This window comes from Bos indicus x Bos taurus, chromosome 11, assembly GCF_003369695.1.
Source record: "Bos indicus x Bos taurus breed Angus x Brahman F1 hybrid chromosome 11, Bos_hybrid_MaternalHap_v2.0, whole genome shotgun sequence".
In the NCBI taxonomy this organism is placed as follows: Eukaryota; Metazoa; Chordata; class Mammalia; order Artiodactyla; family Bovidae; genus Bos; species Bos indicus x Bos taurus.
In genome coordinates this window covers 70,121,170-70,144,668 of record NC_040086.1, presented here as the reverse complement: position 1 = coordinate 70,144,668, position 23,499 = coordinate 70,121,170, and the positions used below count along the sequence as shown (strand labels likewise).

General features: G+C 43.6%; 1 protein-coding gene across 1 annotated transcript in view; it reads right to left on the bottom strand.

Annotated features, from left to right (window-relative positions):
- ALK (ALK receptor tyrosine kinase) overlaps positions 1–23,499 on the bottom strand; it is a 733,751-nt gene that overhangs the window by 188,010 nt on the left and 522,242 nt on the right. Inside the window, exon 5 of the mRNA XM_027555753.1 lies at positions 3,673–3,800. Within this exon, the coding sequence (XP_027411554.1) occupies positions 3,673–3,800 (128 nt within the window). The remainder of the gene's footprint in view (positions 1–3,672; positions 3,801–23,499) is intronic.

The window sequence follows — 23,499 nt, the reverse complement described above, 5'->3', positions numbered from 1 at the left end:
TCCTGATGTGGTAGACAATAAGAAGTTACTGGAACCTCATGAAAATGCCACAAGCAAAGGGAATTTGGAGGAGATTTTTCTGGCAATGTGTGAAGGATGGATAATGGTATCAGGGAGACTAGCTGGAAGTCTATTTAGTCTATTTAGTCTAATAGCTAGAAGTCTATTTAGCTATTGCTAAAGTCCCAGAATACATATATGAAGGCCTGAATAAAGCACGTGGCTGAGGAAATGAAGTCAGAAGGATAAACTCAAGAAGCAGTAACAGTAGCATCTAGACAGCAACAGATAGAATGTGAGGCAGCCACAAGCCTAGAGCCCAAGGCTTGATCATCCGGATGTAGGGATAAGAGGAAGAGTCAAAGATAATTCTAAGGTAAATAAAACTCCAGCCTCTACACATTCCATTAAGGCAGCAGGATGTCATGGATAGAAATACTGGCTTGGTGATCAGACTGATTTGGGATTGAGTGTGGCTCTACCTTTCCCTAACTATACAATGATGGTAACTTTAGAAACATCTGTGAGGTTCAGTTTCCCCATATATAAAATGAGGATAATAGTACCTGGTTTTTAGTGTTATTGTAAAGCTCACAGGAGATAACTAACACGTGCAAAGGGATCAGCACTCTACCTGTGCACATGCTAAATGCTCCATAGATGTGAGCTTTCATTGCTTACTAACTGATCAGCTAATAACTGTTACATTCTATGATAACAGGTGTTAGGATTCAGAGGGAGTCACGACCTCTGCCTTCATGGCACCCACAGATAGATATCTTCTCTTTTGCGAGCAGAATTGTCCCAATGACCCCATCTCCAGTTTAGTTAAAATGGCATTTTTTTTCTTGTGGGACAAGGAAGGGTTGTAGAAGTCTATATAAAGCAGACCAGATACCCTACAAGCTGAAAAGCTGAAAGTGAAAGTCATGTCCAATTCTTTGTGATTCCATGGACTATAGCCCACCAGGCTCCTCTGTCCATGGGATTCTCCAGACAAGAATACTGGAGTGGGTATCCATTCCCTTCTCCAGGAGGTCTTCCCAACCCAGGGATCGAACCCAGGTAGAAAGTAGACTAGATATCCCACAAACCTATCAGCCTGATCAGCCCCTTCAAATGCACTACTTCTCTTAGCTCCGCCCCTTCAAATGCACTACTTCTCTTAGCTCCTCCCCTTCATGACCTAACTGAAGTAATGATCTCAGAAAACACAGATGTTTGTCTACATCAAACAGGCCTTGGGTATGCCTGCAAAACAACTCCTTCTCTTTAAATATATGAGGGTAGCTTTAGGATACTTCTTATGTTTTCAACTTGTCCACACCACCCGATGTGCACCTGAATTTGTTCCATTATAGGAGAAAGAGTTAGAAGTTCTCAGGAAACACTGGGATCACTCTGTTCTCTGCCTCACAGGTCCACAGTGGTCCTCTCATACCTCTTGGTGGCCACAGGATTCCAAACCTGAGAAGGAGCACAGAGGACACCTGCTTCCCCATGAAAACCATCTGTTCTTGGACTTGGAGCCTCTGAAGGAAGGTAGCTGGGCCATGAGAACCTTCCTGGGTCTCTTGGCAGGTCCACTTTCCTTAAGGAATCAGAGACAGATTTCTTTTCTTCCTCCTTAAGAGAGTGTCCTGCCAGAAGAAACACTTTCTGGACCATTAGAGAAAGTTAGAGAGGTCAACTCTCTTGGTTTTTTAAGGGTAGAGAAGCAGAAAAGAAACATATCTTGTAAACTGTGCAATGGATTGCTGCAAATGCAAGATAAACTACAGAGGGAGAATACTGTAGGTGAAAGGAAGTCGTAGGCGTAAGGAAGGAAAAATGTGCACAACTGGTTGAGATCTTTCAAAGGTGCAAAGAATTTTTGCAAGAGTATTTGTGCTGGGCCTAATACTTGGAGTTTTATAGCCTCTTATTCCCTTCTGATGCTGCTGAAATGAGATTAGGCCAATTCTGGGAACTCATACCTTCTTCCTGACACATTCCTGATAACTGGCTCCATTTTAACACATAACCTCTTTTGGACGGTACGTGGACCCTTGACATCGGTGAGGACTGATGATGTCCAGAGACGTTCACAAATCCCTAAGTTACTGAGTGTGGAAACATTTGTACAAGCTCCTGGCTTTCTCCCAAACCATATGTTTCTTGTACAGCGTCTCACATCACAGGCTAGGCACCTTTTCAATTTGAACTGAAGTTCAATCTATCATGTTATGATAGATTTTTCTTTTTCTGACACATAAACCAGTTTTGATTAAAAAAGAAAGAAAGAAAGAAAACCACTTTGTGAAAGTTCTTGCAAGGCTAGCAGTGAATGAAGAGCAACAGCAAGGTAAGGAACTGGATGGTCAGTAGGGTCCCTACCTAAAGGAGTCCCTTTTGTATTCAGCTTCAAAATCAAAACTGGGCCTCAACATGCAATCAATGGCTATGTGTTATGAGCCTTCATGGCTGCTGATGAACATTCTAAATGGAGAGGTTAGGCCTGGGAGTGCCACAGACTCCCTTTCTGTCTATACTTCATTCCTGGGCCTCCAGACCACAGATTCCATAGCACAGGTTAGTGAACCTCGAGGAAGAGGCAGGCATGGCAGGAGAATAGTGGCTATGAAAACAACTTGTTTCCTAAAGATTTGTACAATTCAAGTCCATCTTATATACCCTTTACATGTGGAAAAATAATAAAGGATATTTATAATGATGACCCTAGGTCTTTTGAAGAATCAAGGAAAGATCAACCTCATATCTATATCAATGATCAGTCTTCTCCTGCATACCAATCACACTTGGAGCAATGTCTAATGAAAAATATATATAAAATATCATCTTGAAAATAGGAATAGAAGATCAAAAACTCTGTAGAGGGAAGAGAAAATAAGTTTATCAAATAACTACACAGATATAATTTATTGTGATTGAGTATTGCATTTAGCTCAGAGTTTCCTGGCAACAAAGACAAAAAGAAAAAAAAATTGACAAATTACTCTTCAGGAGAGAGATGTCTTCTCTTGTTAATAAATCTTGAAATAAATTCACAATGTGGAGTTATGCAAAAGGAATTCAATGACACATGCCTTAATGATTTTTACAAAATAAGCAAGAATTTTCACATATAACCATTTCCCACATTGTCCCTTAATAACAGCTTAAATCAAATCATTAAAAATACTTAATTGTAAATTTTACCTCAGGGGGGAAAAAAGTAAAGTACTAATCATTATCAAGTTAGTAGGATGGAGATACATGTGAAAAAAAAAAAAGGCAGAATGTTGATAATTGTTGAAACTGGGTTGAGGGTATATGGGAGCCCATTGCACTATTCTATTCATTTGTAAACATTTGAAAATTTCCACAAAACAAAACAAAACCATAGCTGAAAGCATCTGGACTCCAGGGAAATTAAGCTAATGTGTTATCCAACAAAGACTATATTCTATTCGATATAGCTTTAAGTTAAGTAGATATAATATTATAACTCAATCTTTGAAAATTGATCAGCTGGGCTGTGAACCACTTGGCAATATTCAGAATCAGACCCAAAGCACTGGAGACACTTCTGTATAAGTGCGCCCATTTTCAGCTAATTATGGTGGCAGATTACTGACCTACTTAAGACAACGAGCTACCAAGGAGTGGATGGGGAAAGCCAGATTCAGATACCTTCACTGCAGTTCTTCAGGGCAAAGAAGTCCACTGCAGATAAGCTTCGGTTTCCATTTGAGATATATTCCAGGGCCACTCGGAACGGGTTCTCTGGGCGCCCAATTCTTCCCTGCAGCACAGTCCAACTGGTTGCATTGGAAAGCAGAGGGGGAAAAACACAGAAAAACACTGATGAGAAGCAGACCTAACCTATAGAGAGGTCCCATGCCTGCCCTGACTTTAGGGCCCATGTTCTCCATTCTGTACGAACCCTAAGTGGGTGGAACCCTAAGTGGTTCTGAGGATGGTCACTGACAGCAACACACACACACATTTATTTCCTTCTTGTCCAACTAACTCAGAGACCCAATTCTTAAACCTACTGCCACTAAACCTACGGCCACTGGTGTGCCTTTTGTCTTACTTTTTAGGCAACGCCAGACCTTTGGACTATTTCATACAGGAAAAAATATGTACACCTGAGAAAATCTGCCAGCAGAGTGAAGGAATAGTCTTCAAAGCATTTATCAGTGTACTAATAATTATCTCTGGAAAGAATGCTTGGTTTTGGGAATTTTATCTCATCCTCAAATCTCAGAATCCTCGGGTTTGCTATATAGTTACTTGAGGGAAGCTAGCAAGTGCTATTTATTGACTGCAGGAAAATTAAAGTGCATTGAAGCATGTATTTTGGGGTAAAAGCTACCTAAGATTGACGTGGACTCTGCAAAAAGGTGCAAACAGAAGTAGACAGAAGCAGGTCAAATGTGAGCTCTGCATCTGTCTATAATCAAGGACACTGACACAGCCAGAGAATAGAGAGTAAGCTAAATGAACATTTTTACACCTCACTCAGGCTATTAACCTCTTGGAATAGCCTCCTGTCACTGATTGCAACATCAAATTTACTTTCCAACATTGATTCAGGTTTTTTAAAATACATAATTATTTTGATAACTTTGTGTGGAGAATGGAAATTACCTGGACTATTTCACATTTTCTTTCCTTTTAAAGAAAAACAATTTTATTGAGGTATAATGCACAATAAATTGCACATCCAAAGTGTACAATTTGATGAATTTTGACATGTGGATTCACCTTAACTCATCACAATGTTTCATACTGTCTTACCACTAGGTTGGGCTTAGGTATGGTAGTACGCATGCTAAGGAACTTAGGGAAAGACTAGCTTTTTGTTTAAAAAAATTTTAAAGCACCCTCCCAAATTTCAAGTATAAAGGTATTAAAAATTCAGAAAAGTTGGTAAAGGAAAGTAAAAGTCACCTGGAAACTCATCTAGAGACTACCTTGGTAAACACCTCTGTAAGCAGCATTGTAGCTACAGCTTTACACATATAAGGTCATACACACACGTGCTCCCTCAATGGTTTGTCATAAGACAATCAATATAAATTACACGATCAGGTCAAAGGCTGCATTTTAACGATTTGTGCATTGCTCCTGGTTTTTCCTCTTTATGATCAGGCTGAGGCTAGCCCTGTGAGTTTATCTTAGGACGAATTCTTAGAACCTGGGTCAAAGCATATATGTATTTAAAACTCTGAGGATATTGTCAGTCCTCTAACACTGAATTAGAGGGTTCATTTCTCCATTTGTTTGTTGACATGGGATCCCATCAAATCTTTTCCATTCATTAACTTTTGGTGAGGAAGGCATCACGCAAAGCAATCTATGGTCTTTCAGGGGGGTGTTCCCGGATGGGGATTGTGTGTCTCTGGTTCTTGCCATGTTGCTGGGCATGCAATGAGGTTTGCTGGATGAAGAAGGCAGTGCTGTTCCCTTTCCATGCTCTTTTGTAGTTAATTCTGAGCAATGGAGCCAGTGCCTCTGCCATTTGATAAAAGCGTATTAAGTTTCCCCACAATAGATGCTGTAGAAGAGACTATTGCTGTTGTGAAGTTTGTTCTCTGTTTCTGTACCCAACAGGATTTCTATCCAAAATAAAACCAGTGCAATTGAGTAAGGAAAAGGGGCCTTTCCGTTTAAATGTGGAACTGTCAAAGAAAAAAAAAATTGAAAAGAAAATGTAAATGAGGGGTTCTTAAGGAAAAAGAGACAAAGAGAGCAGAATTTTTCTTGTTCTTCTGAAAAATAAAGGACTCTATTTTTGAGGGAAGATGGTGGTGAAAAGGCATGACTATTCATATTCTTCCACAATCATAGCTCTCTGCTCTGAGGAATGATGGATTTTAATTCCAGGTACACAGTGGCCCTTGATGATGATTTCCATTTCTGTATTGGCAGTAGCCCTCTGGATAAATGTGTCAAGAGTTTTAGGAATTAGTTTCTGAGTTACTGATGCAATAACTTTTGTCTGAAATTCTCTGGCCTCCCATAGTTTACTGCTGCAACTTTAATAACTTTCAGAGCAGTTGCCAAACATGATTTTATAACCAAGGAAGTTGGGACTGAAAAAGGGCAAGCTTATACCTAGGGTCAGATTTGTTTAAGAGACAGCAAAAACCCTATGGGGGGTGGGGTGGGGAATACCACACACTCTCTTTTCTCTCTCCCTCCATTTTCTTGGCTGACATCCCAATGGTCATGAAACTTGCTCCTTAGGGTCCTATTTTCCTCTTTAGCTGGTGGCAACTCTACTTGTGCTTGCAAGGCGGGAAGTGATGTTCTAACCTAGAGCCTCCTAGAGACAAACGTGCAGCTATATGCACATGCTGGGGATTTGCAGTGATCTCAGCACTGGTGCTTCGATCAATCAACATGACACTGTGGGGAGTCCATCTGGACTTCAGGAAGCCAGAAGCATGGTCTGGATGGCCTGTCATCATCCATTATCTTCCAGTTGTCTCTCTGGAGCTCTTTACTTCCAGTTCTGGCTCTGCCCACGGTTTGCCTGATGACTTTGAACAAGGCACTTTACTCCAAATGCCTGAAATTTTAAATGTTTTCTAATCAGTTGTATTCTCAACCACAGAAAGTATCTCCAACTTGGTGTAAATTTGCTGAGAAAACAACTGACTACACATTTTTTGCTGAGTGGCTGCATCATAATGAATCAGAGTCCACTGAAGAAGGCAGGAGGGTTGGTTTGTGAATAGCAAGGTCCATTTCTGACCTGGAGGTTGGAAGCTGTATATTCAAAGGCCATCAGGTTGGGAACTGAGTCCCAGATTATGGTCCTAGACTTTCATGGGGTATGGTAAGTCCCAGAACCCATTTGGGTTTTAGTTTCTTCATTAGCAAAATGTTAAGAGTTCTCCAAGGTCTCATACTGATCTGATACCAATACTTCTCTAGCAGATCACCCAAGTCCTAGTGACAAAACACTTTACCAAAACCCTGAAAGCTTCAGTGGGCCAATAATATTCTACAGAAGGTGGAAGAAAGATTTGTCAAATAACTCAGACTTATTTCTCCAAAGAGACTCAGTTCCACCCCCTCAGAGACGTGAAGAGACTGGTTCAAGGTCACCCATTTGGTTATCTGAAGACCAAAGATTAAAATCAAATATATTATTGCTCCACAATTGCAAGAACAGGAGACAACGTGACCCATGAATCAGTCTGTATATTCAGTCACATTTCGTATTGCTAGAATCATGGAGATAAAGAAAGATGTGTTGACTTAGCATTGCTGCAGGGAATCACCAGTCTGGGTTTTGAGGACAGACAGGCCAGTCAGAAAGTGAAATACCTTGTCAGAAAATGCACACATAAAAGCAAAAAAAGTCATAAGAAGATATGACATGGAAACAGAAACTCTAAGGTTCCTACTGCCCCATACCAGGACAGTCTCTCCAAGTTTAAAGGAGACTGGCACTTCTGATGTGAGCCAAGCTGCTGATGATATTGTTGGCAGCATGTCTCAAAAGGATGAAGGCAGAAAGTTATTTTAAGTCCAGAACGAAGGGGCACTTTCTGACAGCACTGGAGGGCCATGGGTGGCACCTGACAAGATGGAGGAATGTGTATTACTTCCTGCTGTGTGATATTCCAATAGGCATGTTGATGTAGGGCTGGCTCACAAAAGTGAGCCATCAAACCTACATGCTGGTCAATGGAACCCCTTTCTGAGATGGTTTTAGCTGCTTCAATATCAGGAGGCCTACATTCACTTCTCAGCTCCATGATCTACTAAGCAACCATAGGCAAATTATATACTTACTCTCACCTCCTATTTCCTTATTTTTAAGGTGGGAGTCATAATGCCTAGCTTTCTAGATTGTTGTGAGGATTTATGAGAAAGATGTACACAAGAAACGTCCTTATCAGGGGCTCCATAAATGGGAGCTATTCTTATAGAAGACCAGAACATTTTTTCATAGAATGGCACTGGGCCATGAAACTATTTGCATCTCAATTCATTTATAAGATTCAAGTGGGAGAGTAAAGTAGACAAAAGAAGGTAAGAAAGGCATTAGCAATTTATGAATAGCAGCCCCTTTTGTTGAAATGAGGAAAAATTTTTAGTTAAAAGAAATTATGTTGGAACAAAAAGAAACTATGTTGAAAAACTCCTACAACCAAATACGTTATAATTGGACTATGATAGCAGATCAATATTCTGCCCAGAACTCTCTAAAGGCCCCATCTCACTTTGGAGTAAAATCCTCTATTTAGCTTCGCATCTTTCTGTAGCATGTGAAAAGATGCCTTATGTCTAGATGTTGGTTAGGATTTGTTGAATTGAATTTCATTTCTCAGGCATTTATTGGTGCATTGTTGTATACTAGATAACATATTAAATGCTCTGAGGATCCTTAGAGTTGAGAATGTAGTTTTGTACTTAAGGAGCTTACAGACTGGCGAGGAAGAGTAAAAGTAGGAACTGAACTTCACAGTGAACAGCAGTATGTTGCTGCTGTGTCACTTCAGTCGTGTCCGACTCTGTGCGACCCCATAGACAGCAGCCCACTAGGCTCTTCTGTCCCTGGGAGTCTCCAGGCAGGAACACTGGAGTGGGGTGCCATTGCCTTCTCCGAGAACAGCAGTATAGAGGAGCTGAATGAGCAGCACAGGCACTATGTGCTGCTGAATCATAGAGAGCAAAGTGATGTCTTAAATCCGGTGATCAGGGGAGGTGTAACTTGAGGATGGGTTGTGAAGAAGGGGCAGGAATTGGGAAGAGGGTGATGTAGAAAGGGAGGCTGGCATGAGCACATGAGCAGAGCCCATACAGACTGTGTATACAGAAAACAGGTGGTTCTGTCTGGTGGGAGTCAATGTTTTTCACTAATTTCTATAGGAAGGAGGTCCTCTGTGTCTTGCCACTCCCCAACCTCAACCTCCTTATGGTCAGGGTGATGGATCATTCATCATTGCGTCTTCCGGGCCTGATACATTTTAGACACTTAAGTATTTGTTGAATAAGAGAATAAATGTACCAACAGATTTCTGTTAAATGAGACAAGATTCTGACATTCTTTATATTGCAGTTTGTACTGTTCGCTGAATGCAGGGTAGGCAAGACATGAGCTAAGAGGCTGGAAGGAAACTCAAGGAGCCACAGGAACTGCAGAAACATTTATTTTCTCCTGACTGGCATGGCAGCCATAACACAGCCTCTCTCCTGGCTGACACAGCAGCCATAGCAGCAGCCATAACATAGCCATAACATAGCCATAGCATGACCTCATATAACATATCGATGATATTGCTCCAGTGTAGCCCTGATGCAGCAGCAGCCAGGGCTTTCATGGTGAAACGTACACAGGTGTACTGCATAGAGTAGCCTGTGACCAAGCGGCTATCTTGTGACATACATGCACAGTGCTGTAAGTGGTCTCACCTGTTACATAATCATTATTTACAAAACATGGGGCAAGAGTGAGAGGCTGTGGGGCAAGAAAGCCTGACCATGCCATCTTGGCTAATTTGCTCTTTCCCTATAGTAGTGAAGTTGAGTTAATCTCAAAGTTCAAGTCAATTCATTATTGTTGGCTCTCATCCATTCAAGTGGTAATGATACCTTCCCTTAGGAAGAACCTAAAGACTGGGAAATTTGGGGGGGTTGAAGGAAGTTTGGGATTTTTTCACTGTATAGTTCTTGGCTCCCCCTTTGCCCACACATAGGCCCCACTTTAAAGGGGAAGGAAGGGCCATGGAAAACCATCAAACTAGCTTTTGTGCAAGGACCTAGAACCCAAAGAAGGAAACCCAAAGAGTTATAGTATGTCCTGAGACATGGAGGGGACCTGAGTGCTCAACTAGGAGAGGTCCCATCTCATGCATGAAGACCCTCTAGAACCCAGTTCAGCCTTGAACCTTGTTAATGAATATTAACAAGGGCAACAATTCTAATGATATTAATAACTGCACTAATAATGTGATCAGCAACAACAGTTAACATTTATTGAGGGCCTACTCTGTGCTCTGCTTCTAGTTGAGTTTCAAACCTAGTGTCATGTGACTCCATAATCTTTACGAACACCTTCCTAAATTGTCCTTTTAAGCTTCTTGAGGTTAGAAACCATGTCTTCCTGGGCCTTTATTTCAATTTCTGGCTCTGATGAATACAGCTAGGGATTCGAAGCTAAAAGATATGGTCATCCCACATTCTGTAATGGCTACAAGTGCCAAGCCATTCTGGTAGTGACTACCCCCTTGCCAGGATAGCTAAGCTCACAAATTAATTGAGGATGATGGAAACCACACAAATTAGACAACCAGCCACGTCCTTTTCACATGGAGCTTAGTCACATGATTACTATTATTACTGAGCATAAGACTGTCAAGGCTCAGGCCACACAGCTGACATTCCTTCACATATCCCTTTGCTAAGACTCTCTTTTGACAAGTGTCGGGATGTGGGTGTGAAGGTGTGAAGGTTCATTAGAAATAAGGGATTGAGCCTGTGGCAGCTCATCTAGATCGATTAAAAAAAAAAAGTCAATTGCACTTCTCTCCCTAATCTTATCCTAAAGGAAAGAAGCACACATAACTTTCAAGGTTTTTTAAAAATAGACTTTGTAGTAATTCTACAGCAAATATAAACCATTCAGCACTATTTTTTATTGTTTCCATTAAATCAGCCTGCGTTTAAAGCATTTTTATGGGAGATAGCAGGGAAGAAAATGCCAGATCAATGTAAATTTTACTGTAAAGTCCTTTGTTGCTAGTTAATTTTCTGTAATAATAATTACAGTTGGTATGTGGTGTGGGGTCTTTTACCCAAGTAGCCCTGGCTTTGTTATTCCTTGCCCTTCAAGATTTCCCAGAAGTTAGATGTGTGTGCCCGGGAGAGAATTGGAGCTGGATGGAAACTAGGTTTCCAGTTGATTCAGGATGTGGTTCCCACCAGCCCGTGGTGGAAAGAGATGCCCTGAGGCTGAGGGTGGCTTCTGGCTCTTCTGGAGGGAACTGTGGGAGCAGTGAGGTGCTGAGACATGGATGGGCTCACTGGGGCCACAGTGGACTCGGTAGAGACCTTAGCACTGATGGTCGGAAAGCAGTTTTGGTTTCTATCAGAGATGCTGTGTGGGTGACAGGGATCTGGAAGGTGGCCCAGCTTTCCCTAGGTGGGGGCTAAGAAAATGTTCCCAAGCTGCCTTTCCCCTAATTCTTCTGTCATGCTCTTGAGCAAAGAAAAAAGTTGAATGGTTTTTGGCTCTTCTTCCTGGCCTCTCTTTAGCTTCTAATTTTATCTCCTTCCCTCTCTCCCTCCCTCCTTTCCTTCCTTAATTCCTTTCTCATTTACTCCCTCCCTTCCTTTTTTCTTTCCTTCCTTCAGGAGAAGTATACTGATTAAGAGCACAAACCTTGGAGGCAGGCTTCCCATTTTATAATCTCAATCCTACCTCTTACTGACTGTGACTTCTGGCCAGCTACCTACCTAATCTCTCTGTGCCCAAGTTCCATCATTAAGAAGAAGGGATAGTAAAAGACCCTATAAGAGGTGTGTTGAAGACCATGTGGATTAACAGATGCACAGGACTTAGCTGACACTCAAGAAGCATCAGCTAATACTGTTACTATTAGGTTAGTGTTTCTTCTCTCTCTTATACCCGCTTTGGCAGATGACCTTACGAGGAAGGACTTTACAAGAGGGTGGAACAGGAAATTGACTGAGTATGATGGGATTTCAGGGATTAGGGGGGAGCCTCCCACCCCAGAACACCCAAACTTTGGGGATTCTTTCCAGTCTCCCATGCAGCACTGAAGAGACAAATGCAAAAATTCAAATACCCCAAGGAACACTGTGCCAGGCACTCGATATACATCTCATTTATTTGTATGTGTGTGTGTGTGTTCATTTACATTCTGCTTCATTCCAGAAAGGATTTAAGGCAGCTATTTTACTTTATTTCATTTAATTTTCACAATAAATGCATGAGACAGATATGACCATCTCCATTTTATAAGGGAGAAAATTGAGGCTCAGAGAGCTTATAAACTTGCCCATGTAGTAAATAGTAAAAGGTGATATGAACCCAAGATGATTTATCTTCAAAACTGTTGCACTTCCTACTACATCACACATGGGTGTAAATTTATGTTAAACATAAATAACTTGTTTATTAAAAGAATTTTTAGTGGGTCAGAGGTGGCTAGTATTTGAAGAACAGCAGTGCTCAGAAAAGGCTGTATCCAAGAAATATTTGGCTTTTTCCAGTGCTGTCCCAGGCTATCTTATTCCTTTTCCCCTCAAGCTCTACATAGTCACAACCATGTGGGAATACATGGGACTGTGGCAGCAAACATCCACCTGGTTCCCTGGCAGAGAGCTTTTCTTCATTCTATACACCAGGCCATGCACAAAGAGGAGCCTGAGAATGAACCTCTGCAGACATAGCCCCTAGATCACTGGATGTGAGGTGGAGACCATTAGACTGATGATAGCCACATTTGTAAGAAAAAATGTTAGTAGAAGGAATGTTCTTAAATGACCTCCCTGTGACCAATCTGCTTGCTGGATTAGCATAATCTCTACATTTTCTTTTCAAAGGTACACCCTGTGCTCTGAGTGCTCAAGGTCACTGAATGTTCAAGGTTACTCTCTCATGCTCCTAGACCTTCCACTCCTATCACTTGAGTTAGTTTGGCTTATTCCCAACTCTGTTTATGCCAATTGTACTCACTAAGTGGATGCAACATGAGCAAGAACAATCGGAATTACTTTTTGAAGACACCCCACTCCAGTACTCTTGCTTGAAAAATCCCATGGATGGAGGAGCCTGGTAGGCTGCAGTCCATGGGCTCACTAAGAGTCGGACACAACTGAGCGACTTCACTTTCACTTTTCACTTTCATGCTTTGGAGAAGGTAATGGCAACCCACTCCAGTGTTCTTGCCTGGAGAATCCCAGGGACGGGGGAGCCTGGTGGGCTGCCGTTTATGGGGTCACACAGAATCGGACATGACTGAAGTGACTTAGCATAGCATAGCATAGCAGAGGTAAGTTATTAAAAATAACTCTTGTTTAATCTTCCCTGGTGGCTTAGACGGTAAAGCGTCTGCCTACAATGTGGGAGACCTGGGTTCAATCCCTGGGTCGGGAAGATCTCCTGGAGAAGGAAATGGCAACCCACTCCAGTATTCTTGCCTGGAAAATCCCGTGGACAGAGGAACCTGGTTTGGCTACAGTCCATGGGGTCGCAAAGAGTCAGACATGACTGAGTGACTTCACTCACTCACTCAGGGCAACAGAAAAGATTAAGAAAAAGACCTTAAAAAATCCTGAAAACTTTCAGAGTGGTTCACAAGGACTTGACAATTATTTCCATTTAAAAAAAAACTGAAACTGAAAATCATGGATGTGCTGTCAGGAATGCGATTTATACAGAAAGACACTGTAGAATATCCGAGAAACAGGCCAACACTGGAAGCAAAAGCCTAGGCCCTACAGCAAGAGCCTGGTGGATTAGCATATGTTTAGAAACTTCTGGTGAAAATGTATAAGGATGTAAGTTGATTCTCAAGCAACTATTGGTCTCAAGCTTACTGTCTAAGAACATTTCTTTTAGCTCTAGTATGTATTGAAAAATGGGCTTCCCAGGTGGCACTAGTGGTAAAGAACTCACCTGCCAAGGCAGGAGACTTAAGGGACGCAAGTTTGATTCCTGGGTTGGGAAGATCCCTTGGAGAAGGGTATAAGAGAATCCCACGACAGAGGAACCACAGACAGAGGAGACTGACAGTCCATGGGGGTCGCACAGAGTCAGACATGACTGAAGTGACTTAGCATGCAAGCACATATTTAAAAATCCATAGAGGATTCACTAGAGCTTTTCTTCTTTTAAAGGAGGGAACACTGAATATTTAGGCAAAAAATCAAACGAGAGAAAACTTCAAATCAGAAGTAGTGAGCTGTAGGATCCTGATACTCCTCTTTCCATTTCTCTGAATACTGGATTAGGTCTTAGGTAAGTCACTACCTCCTTCAGCATCTAATGAACTTCCCTGATCAGGGGACTGTGTGCAGGACCTGCTGGATGCTGAGCAGGGGAAGTGAAAAGACAGAGTTTGGTTGGTGTCAAATTTCCAGAAATAACGTAAAATTACAGAAGAAGTACAAGAGGGGATCCCAGTGGGGTTCCCCATTCTACAGATTTACCAGACAGTCTCTTTGGCAGGCTGGGTGGTAGATTTTCTCTGAGTAGAGGCCTAGGTGATCATTCTGTCTTTGGAACTTTTTCTGTAAGGAGATTTGGGCACATCACCCACCAGCAGCCAGTGGGATTCTTGAATCTGTTTTCCTAACTTCCTCTCTGTTCAATAACTTCTTAGCACCATCTGTTCTTTGTAAACACAGTCCTTTCTCTCAAGCCAACTCAATGCAGTTCTTTGTTTTTTTTTTTTTTTTTTTTAACACATCCTCCCCAGAGCCAGATGAAGAAATATAAAGACAACACAGAAACCTTAAATGTGGCCATTTTCTGGAGGATTCCTCCTCCAGCCCAGTCTGCCCCAGCTTGAGCCCTGAGTCCTGAGTGGGATTGGGGGTGGGCTTTCATCCTGTGTCCCAGTTTGAGGCCCAGGGTTTCCCAGGCCTGGAATCTGTCCTCCTCCCCTGGGCTCAAATGACAGCCAGTCTCCCATCCCGGTCCCTAGAGAGCCAGCTTAAATGCCATTTAATGTGTTATCGTATTGATTGGTTCAATATGAACTCAAGCCTCTGTGCCAAGCAAAATGCTGACGCCCAAGCCCAGAGGCTCCATTTCAGTCATAAATCTCTGGCCAAGCCAGGCCTCTGTGCTGAAACCTTATACAGTAGTGTAGACCTGGCCATAAAACTGTGGCCCTGTAAGCAAATTCTGAAGCTGGGACAGTGGTCAGCTGGAAAAGGATGGAGGGGCCTGGCCAGGTGAAGTCAGGACAGCCCACAGATTTGTCCCTATTAAAGATGAGGCCTCATTTCACACTCTGCTCCTGTGCTGCCCTCTTCAAAGTGGCCATCCAGGGGCATGGAGGCAGTTGCCAGAGGCATTGATCGATCGTGTCCTGGGCCCCTTGGCACAGAGAGGCTAAGTGGCCCTGCTGCAGTCCCTGTACTGTACCGCGCCCAGTATAGTAGATGATGATGCTATTGTAGGGTTGGAAGATGTAAATATGGCATGAATCTTGGAAATCCCCATGTCTAATCCTCTCACAGGGCAGAGAAGGACTGTGGCCTAAACTATTCACCTCTACTCTGCAGACAGAGGAGGGTTCTATTCTATACCTTGTGTCCGAAACAATTTCTTTAAACTCAAACATGACCATGCTCTCCACCGGCCTCAAGACCCACCTCTGGTTCCCCGAAAATGCCAGGGCTCTTTCCTGTCCTTGTGCATGTGATCAGGGGGTTCCCTGTACCCAGAATTCCTTCTATATGTTTTCTCTATTAGGCTGTTTTTTATTGACTAAGGAATCCAACTCCCAGGTTGCACCAGGTAACTGGTACAGGGGAGCAAGGATAAGGATATGCCTGACTCTGCCTGGGGCATTTTAAGAAAAGTTTCTTGGAGGAAGTGACATCTGTTATTTTTGGATGATCTATTCTGGTCCTAGAAGAAATGGTCAGAAAGGGGGGTGTTTTGTGTTGAATTGCATACCTCCAAAAAGCTGTGTTGAAGTCCCAGCCCTCAGTGCCTCAGAGTGTGACCTTACTTGGAAGTAGAGTCTTTAGAAAGGCAATCAAGTTAAACTGAGATCATGAAGGTGGGCCCTAACCCGACATGACAATGTTGTTATAATTAAGGGAAATTTGGACACCAAGACCGACACAAGCAGACTGCCACGTGAAGACGAAGATAGAGGTTTGGGATGATGCGTTTACAAGCCAAGGGATTCTAAAGATGGCCAGCAAATCACCAGGAATTAGGAAAGAGGTGTGGAGCAGATTCTCCTTCATAGCCCTCAGAAGGTGCCAACCCTGGTAATGACTCCCTGAGCTTAGACTCCCAGAACTGTGAGACAATAAAGGTTTGTTGTTTAAGCCTTCTAGTTTATTATAGTTTGTACTTTCTTGTGGCAGCCCTAGCAAACTAATATAGGTGGATAGTTCAAAATGATCTCCACCAGAATGTAAGTTGGTGCAGCCACTATGGAAAATGATACGGAGGTTCCTCAGATAACTAAAGATAGAATTACCATATGATCCAGGAATCCCACTCTTGTGTATATATCCAGACAAAACTCTAATCCAAAGAGATACATGGGTCTCTACATTCACGGCAGCACTATTCACTATAGCCAGGACACGAAAGCAATCTAAATGTCTATCAACAGAGGAGTGGATAAATAAAAGGTGGTGTGTGTGTGTGTGTATATATATACACACACCTACACATATATATATGTATATACACACACACACACATATATATGAATACTACTCAGTCATAAAAAATGAAACAATGCCATTTGTAGCAACACGGATGCAACTAGAGATTATCATACTAAGTGAAGCAAGCCAGAAAGAGAAAGGCAAATACCATACGACATCACTTAGATGTGAAATCTAAAATATGGCACAGATGAACCTATCTACGGAACAGAAACAGACTCACAGACGTAGAGGACAGACTTGTGGTTGCCAAGGGGGAGGCGGAGGGATGGCGTGAGAGGCTGGGTTAGCAGATGTAAGCTATTGCATATGGAAAGCATAAATAACAAAGTCCTACTGTATAGAACGGGGAACTATATGCAGTCTCTTATGATAAGTCATTATGGAAAAGAAAAAAAAACATCATCCCCACTAAGTGGTGAAACAAACTTTAAAATATTTTTACCAACTGTGGATGATGGATGGCGTCATCTTTCCATGTGACAACCCCTGCCATGGACAGGAGCCCATAGACTGAGAAAAACAACTAATTTCTCTCAAAGGAGTCCAGTTTTCCTTGGGGCCAGAAAGAACACCAGACATTTTCCTACACATTTACCTCTGCCTCCCAGATGAACAATATCACCTTCACCTTCGGGGAGGCTCTACTTCACAATGATACTAGGAAGTGCTTGCTAATAACCCAGGAATCATGGGCCTATTAGATTCGCCTGGGTAATGCTCATACTTTTAAGCCATGCTTGAGGAAACTAATGGAATTTGAACTTAAGGATTCTACTGTGTCAGCCATGTGGGAGCTTTCCAGAACGTAGCAGACAGAACCGCTTGAGAGGCTGAGATTGTGCCAACGGTATGTTCACCTGGGAGCCAATTTCTGGGCTGAAATTTCCACCACCAATTTTCACATGACATTAAAGGGTCAGCTTGGAAGAATGACCTGGAACTCTGAAGGGATGATGAGCCTGCACTAGAAGTGGAGTACATGGGAAGCAGAGCCAGAAAGATCTGGGCTCAGGCTGGGGTGGGCAGGAATCCCCAGGCATGGGGCCAGGCTTTCCTCCCCTCTCTCAGTTCATCTTAGACTTTGAATATTTACAATAAGAATGCCCTGAACACTCAGAATCTTTTGACACTGGCCCTGGCCCTATATACTGGAAGCTGCCATTTTCTGGAAAGGGTGGGTTCCCCTTTTCCCCTTCAATGATCTGTTTAATCAATAAGGGCTTGGGGAACAGTCACCTCTAAGACAGGAATAGCCAATCTTCCTTACCTTCCTCTCAAGAGATGTATATAAAGTATCTTAGAAAAGGCTGCCTGGATACCCAGTGTATTATAAACGTCACCATAGTCACTAGTAAGCCTGCAGTGCAGTTTTGTTAAAACCAAAGCAAGCAGAGACCTCCAAAGAGTCAATAAAAACTAGCTTCTGGGGATGAGGCTATAAGACCCATCTATTTGCTAAGCCTTGTACCGACAGATCACTGAAGCTGGAGCCTATTCAAGTGTTTAGCATGCTTCTCATGGAGCTCAGAGGGAGAGCTGAGCCCTTTTCTCCTCCCAGTTTAAGGCATCCTCAAAGGACAGAGGACTGCAGGAGCAGACAGCAACAAAGGCTGGGAAGACAAGGTTCAGCACAGGATCTCCTGGCTCGTGTGAATGTCGTGGATGATTCCAAAGGTCTGCCAACACCTTTCAGGAGGTTCAGAGACATCATTCGAAACAGCCTTGAGCCTTTGGTTCAAGGGGCTGCTGGCCTCTGCACTGAGCAGGTGGCGGCCACTCATCTCTGGATCTTCATGCTCACAGAGCAGGGGCTGGATGGCAGGTTCTGCTCTTGGCGGGTCCTGGATGTGGAAGGAATTGGTGGTCTGCGAGCCTCTCTGGCTTTGGACCCCTGCCAGTGGTGTCATCCGGCAATGATGGTAATAATTGTTACATTGCTATTAGATTATTATAATTCTTATAATGCATACCACTCCCTGGACCTGAAGGAACCCTTCACAGCTATCTCATTTAATCCCTTAGGGGTTGTGAGAGGTAGGAGTTGGTGGCCCATTGTACAGATGAGGAAACTGAGATTCCAGCAGATGAATTATCTTCGTCTGATTTAGTAAGCAATGTTTAACCAGTTGAGAGTCAAACTCAGGTCTGTCAAACTTCAAGTCCATGGCTGTCTCTCTATGCCTTGGCTTCCCACAGAAGCAGGGTGCAGACAGGGCTGCTGTAGGAAATAGGGGAGGCTGGCCTCAGACACTGAGAGATCCCACAACGTCAGAGCTGAGATGGTTGAGATAGTTTCTTGAGGGTCCCTTGTGTGCAGAGCACAGAAATCACTGTGTGTATCAGGAGATTTAAAGGTGAGATGTTCTCAGGGTGAAGATGGACCCCCTAGTCCAGAATCCTCAGGTTCACAGGGTGAGTGCCTCTAGGGACAGCCATGGGACTGCTGCCTCAGCACACTGGCTCCCACCTGAAGGGCTCCATGTTTCCACACAGCCTCTCATCTGATTCTTACAGCACCCTACCCTACCCTGCCTGGCCTAACCCGGGGAACATGCACACAGGTGCTCTTATCCTCTGTCCCACAGCCAGGTAGACTAGAATAAAGGGTTACAGGGCTTGCTTGGAGGAAATACCAGAGCTTGGTCTCATGATTTGCAGGCTGGTGCTCTCTTCTCCATCCCCTGAAGATGGGCCTCAGCATGTGGGGACTGTCTGCCATGATGTCTGCCTGGCATTGGTATGTGTGGAGCCTCATTGATTAAGGTCTCCTGTTTCTAGAGCTGTCCCTTGGCAGGGGCATGAGAGGCATGGGTGTGGGGAGGTGGGGGGAGGTGGGAAAAATCTGAGTTGGGAGCCTCCTCTATCCCTTACACTTTCACTTGGGAGAAAATGAACATCAGTTCTTTTAGGACAGGAATAATACACAACTCTTCCCATTTTGCAGGTGAGAAAATTTAGGCATGAAAAGCAGAAGGAAATGGAACCTAGCCTTTTAGACAGAAAAAGATCACAAACGCTAGAATCCTAGGGCCAGTATCTGACACCTAATCCTTGTGGCCTCTTACTGAACTGAGTGAAGGTAATTGGAACCCTTTGGTCCTCACCTATGACTTGGCTCTATGTATGCCTGTGGTTTGTGGGAAGCTGCCTGGGGTGGACCAGGGGCTAAGGTCCCATATTGAATTAAATCATATGTCACTGTATCCTTCAGTGTCAAGTACATCATCTAGTTTAAAAAGATCTTATTACCTCTTTCCTCTTTTATAAAAGTCTTTTGAGCATTTACAGATACTCCTCTCAATCTAATACCAAATATTAGTAAAATTTAATATCTTATTTTTAAATGAGTCATATATGTCAGTTGCTATGTTAATAGTACCCTCAATGAATCATTTTGCCTATGAGGTGACTGCACTCTGTTTGGAGATGCACCTCACCCCATTGCCTTGTTAGGTCACACTCAAGTGATGAAGGCTCTTGGTGCCTTGGTCCAGTCCACTAATTGCCTTCTCACAGGTTGTGCCTTCCAGTGTAGGCAATCCCCATGTAGCCTATGAAGGGCTGCTGACGGAGGGCCTGGGGTACCTCTTCACCAAGGTCTGGGAGTCTCATTCCCTCTTGGCTGCCTCTATGCAAGGTCAAGTCCTGGAGCATCAGTGTTCGAGGCCCTGAGTCCCGGGCTTTCTCTTTGCTTCCCAAGACTCTGGTGAATTCCCCTTTCCCTAGTCTGAACCTTGTCCCCCACCCAGCCCGCTGTCAAACAGAAGCAGATGTATTCGGCCCACAGTTAAACCTCCTCTCAGCCGTTGGTGACTGGACACCGAGCTGGGCATTTCTCCCATACAAATATTGCTGTTGCCAGACATAGAGCATTAGTGACAGCTCAGAGGTGGCCCCTTAGCTGCCCCCGCCCCAGGCATTCTGTCTTAGCCCCTTTACTGTGCCCTGGTCCAGCTGGGCGTTTGGGAAGAGGGCAAGAGCCTGCTGTCACTGCAGCCCTTCTCTCCTCTCTGTGACATGGCTGCCCTTCACAGGCAGTTTCTCCTCCTGTACCCTCATTTTGTCCTTGGTGGTGGGGGTTCCTTTCCAATCCTGCACACCCCCTCAGATAGCATCTACTTGTACTTTTCCCCAAACATCATCGGGTTCCCTAGGGCTCAGTTGAAGGATTGCTCCCTTCTCTGACCCTCCTTCCAAGCATATTCCCTTAAGCGATTTCCTATGGAAAATTTTCCAATATCATTTGCCTGTTTCCAGAATTGTACAGCCTTTACAACAACCATCGTGGAACATGTACATCCTAATGCATTCATTTCTTGCCTCCTATTCTTGGTTCATTGGTGGCTCAGATGGTAAAGAATCCACCTGCAATCCGGGAGACCCACCTGCAATCGGGAAGATCCCCTGGAGAAGGGAACGGCAACCCACTCAAGTATTCTTGCCTGGAGAATTTCATGGACAGAGGAGACTGGTGGGCTACAGTCCATAGGGTCACAAAGAGTCGGACACGACTGAGCGACTAACACACACATGTTGGAGAATGGTGGGGGAGGGGTATTTGGGGGCACAGCCACTAAATTCACGACTACCTGTGAGGAGAGATTCCTAAGAACCCTCCCAGGTTGCTGGTGGAACTGCTTGTTAGACATGGTATCTTCAAACTGGACCCAGGGCTAAAGCCTCACATGCAGGATTCCAAAAGGAGGTGACACAGGAGGGTATTCAGATTGGCCCAATCCTGGGGGCCACTGTGTGGATATAATTGAAGTCTTTTAACAGAGGTGTCTAAGAGAGCGATTAAAAGGGAATTGCAATTATCGAGCCCAGAGGTAACATTTCAGAATTGGCCCATAAATCCTGATTTGACATAAAATTTAAAACTCCCCAATGGTCTCCAATGCCATATTAAAAGGGCTTTAATACTAAGAAGTAGAAATAATGAATGGTGCTCAGGTGTTGTTTCCGGGAATGGGGGCAGCTCTGAGGGCCAGGCTGGCAGAGAACCACGGGTTTGCATTTGGTTGTGTTTTATACCCCTCACTTCACAAGGGAGCAGTGCGGGAAGGAGGGCGGGCTTGGTGGAGGGGCGTTGAGTGACAACCCGGCAGAGCCCTTCCCCGGTGCACTGCAGCTCCAGCTCTGCTGAGAGCCAGGGCCCTTGTCTGTTATGCAGCTGCTCTGCGCCAGCCGGGGGAGCAGCTGCCGCATGAGGGCTGGGGCCGGGAGCTGACCTGGACAAGCAGCATGGCTCCGAGGAAGAGCACTAGCTTGAGTCCAGGGATCCTGGCTTGAGATCTAGCTTTTGCACTGGCTGGGTGGTCGGCCAAGTCACCCCACCTTTCTGCTCAAGGTTCCTTTATTTCACTGACTTCCTCAAAGAATAGCTGGAAGGCCTACATGGTGGAATGAATAGGAGACAGCTTTGAAAATATATGTTGTAATTGATTTATATTGTTTTGATATTTGCTACTCGCCTCTATGTGATTGTTCCCTGGACACTAGGATGCACTGGTTTGGCTGACGCAGACAATGCTGGTCAACCCTCCCTGGGCTTTGCTTCTGCACTCACTGCGGCCCCTTAGAGTGTTGTCTTCTCAGGCAGCTGCAGGAGACTATAGTTCTATGTCAACTTTAATCAATCGGAACCTCTCTTCACTCCCACCCCTCTCTAATCCCCTTCCAGAAAACTGTTTCCAAGCCAGATTTTCCATATTTTATAGGTTGTGACTCAAAGCAGTAGACTGTTTTGAATCTGAGTGTAGGACCATCATATTTCCTGCAGCAACTGATTTGATCTCCAGAATTTAGAATCTGTAGTACTAGTCCTCCAACCACGCTTCGTGTCATCAGTAGACCAGCCCCCACCCCTACTGCCACCCCATCCATGAAATGAGGTAAAGATCATGTAGCTTCTAGAATGTCACAGGTCTGAACAAATGTTGATTCCCTCTCTGTCACCATTTCAGTCATGCATTAAAACCATGGAAGAGTCAGAGTTCAAGGCAAAACCTTTTTCAGTTTTCTTAGAGACTCCTTTCAGATGGACAGGGCTCACTCACCATGCCTCTTTGGATATAAATGTTCAATTTGTTACAGACTCATCTACCAGAATATTCAGGGAAACGCTGTCAAGTGGGGTACTTAAATCAAGATACTATGTCACATCCCCTTATCCTCCTAATCTCACACCCCTTCTGAAGAAGGTGTTTTCTAGGACTTGCTTTACATGAGGCTGTGTTGACTCTTAGAATCACCACCTTCTTTTCTAAAAGTTCCAAACCACTTCAGCAATTCATTTAGAATTTAACTGATATTAATATTTTCAAATTCAAAAAATTTTCTGATTGACTCCCTAGAATCCTAAAAATATAGACCCTTGCATTTAAACCTAAGAATAAAATTATCTATGAAAGGAAACCTAGTCAGATTAGCCTAGTTTCATCTTAGAGAGAGCATGTAACTATTTACTCCAATGGGACACTTTATAGTTTATGCTACACTGTACTTAGTCGATCAGTCTTGTCTGACTGACTCTTTGCGACCCATGTAGCCCAGAGGAGGACAGGCTTCTCTGTCCTTGGGGATTCTCCAGGCAAGAATACTGGAGTGGGTTGCCACGCCCTCCTACAGGCTATCTTCCCAACCCAGGGATTGAACTCAGGTCTCCCTCATTGCTGGCGGATTCTTTACCATCTGAACCACCAGGGAAGCCCAGTTTTTACTGAGTAGATAAAAAAATCTGACTTTGAAAAACAACTAACATGGCCACCTAATATGTGGAGATCCTGTTACATATATAAATCTGTATCAAGTGTTTCAGCAGTAGGGCAAAGGGAGAATAACACAGGAATCCTACCCTCAAGGAAATTTTCAGTTGAAGGCTAAAGAAGTAGCATGGAACAAGAAATAGATAAGCCCAAGGCACGTACAATCAATTTCACCGAATTCAGTAAACACTTATTGAGCATATTACGTACCGGGCATGTGGTAGGTACTAGATAGAGATGAGACATAGCTTCTGCCCTAAAGGGATTTATATTCCAGAATTCACACATCGAGACTGCTTAAGAATATTCAAAGTCAGGGAGAGCCTCGCTC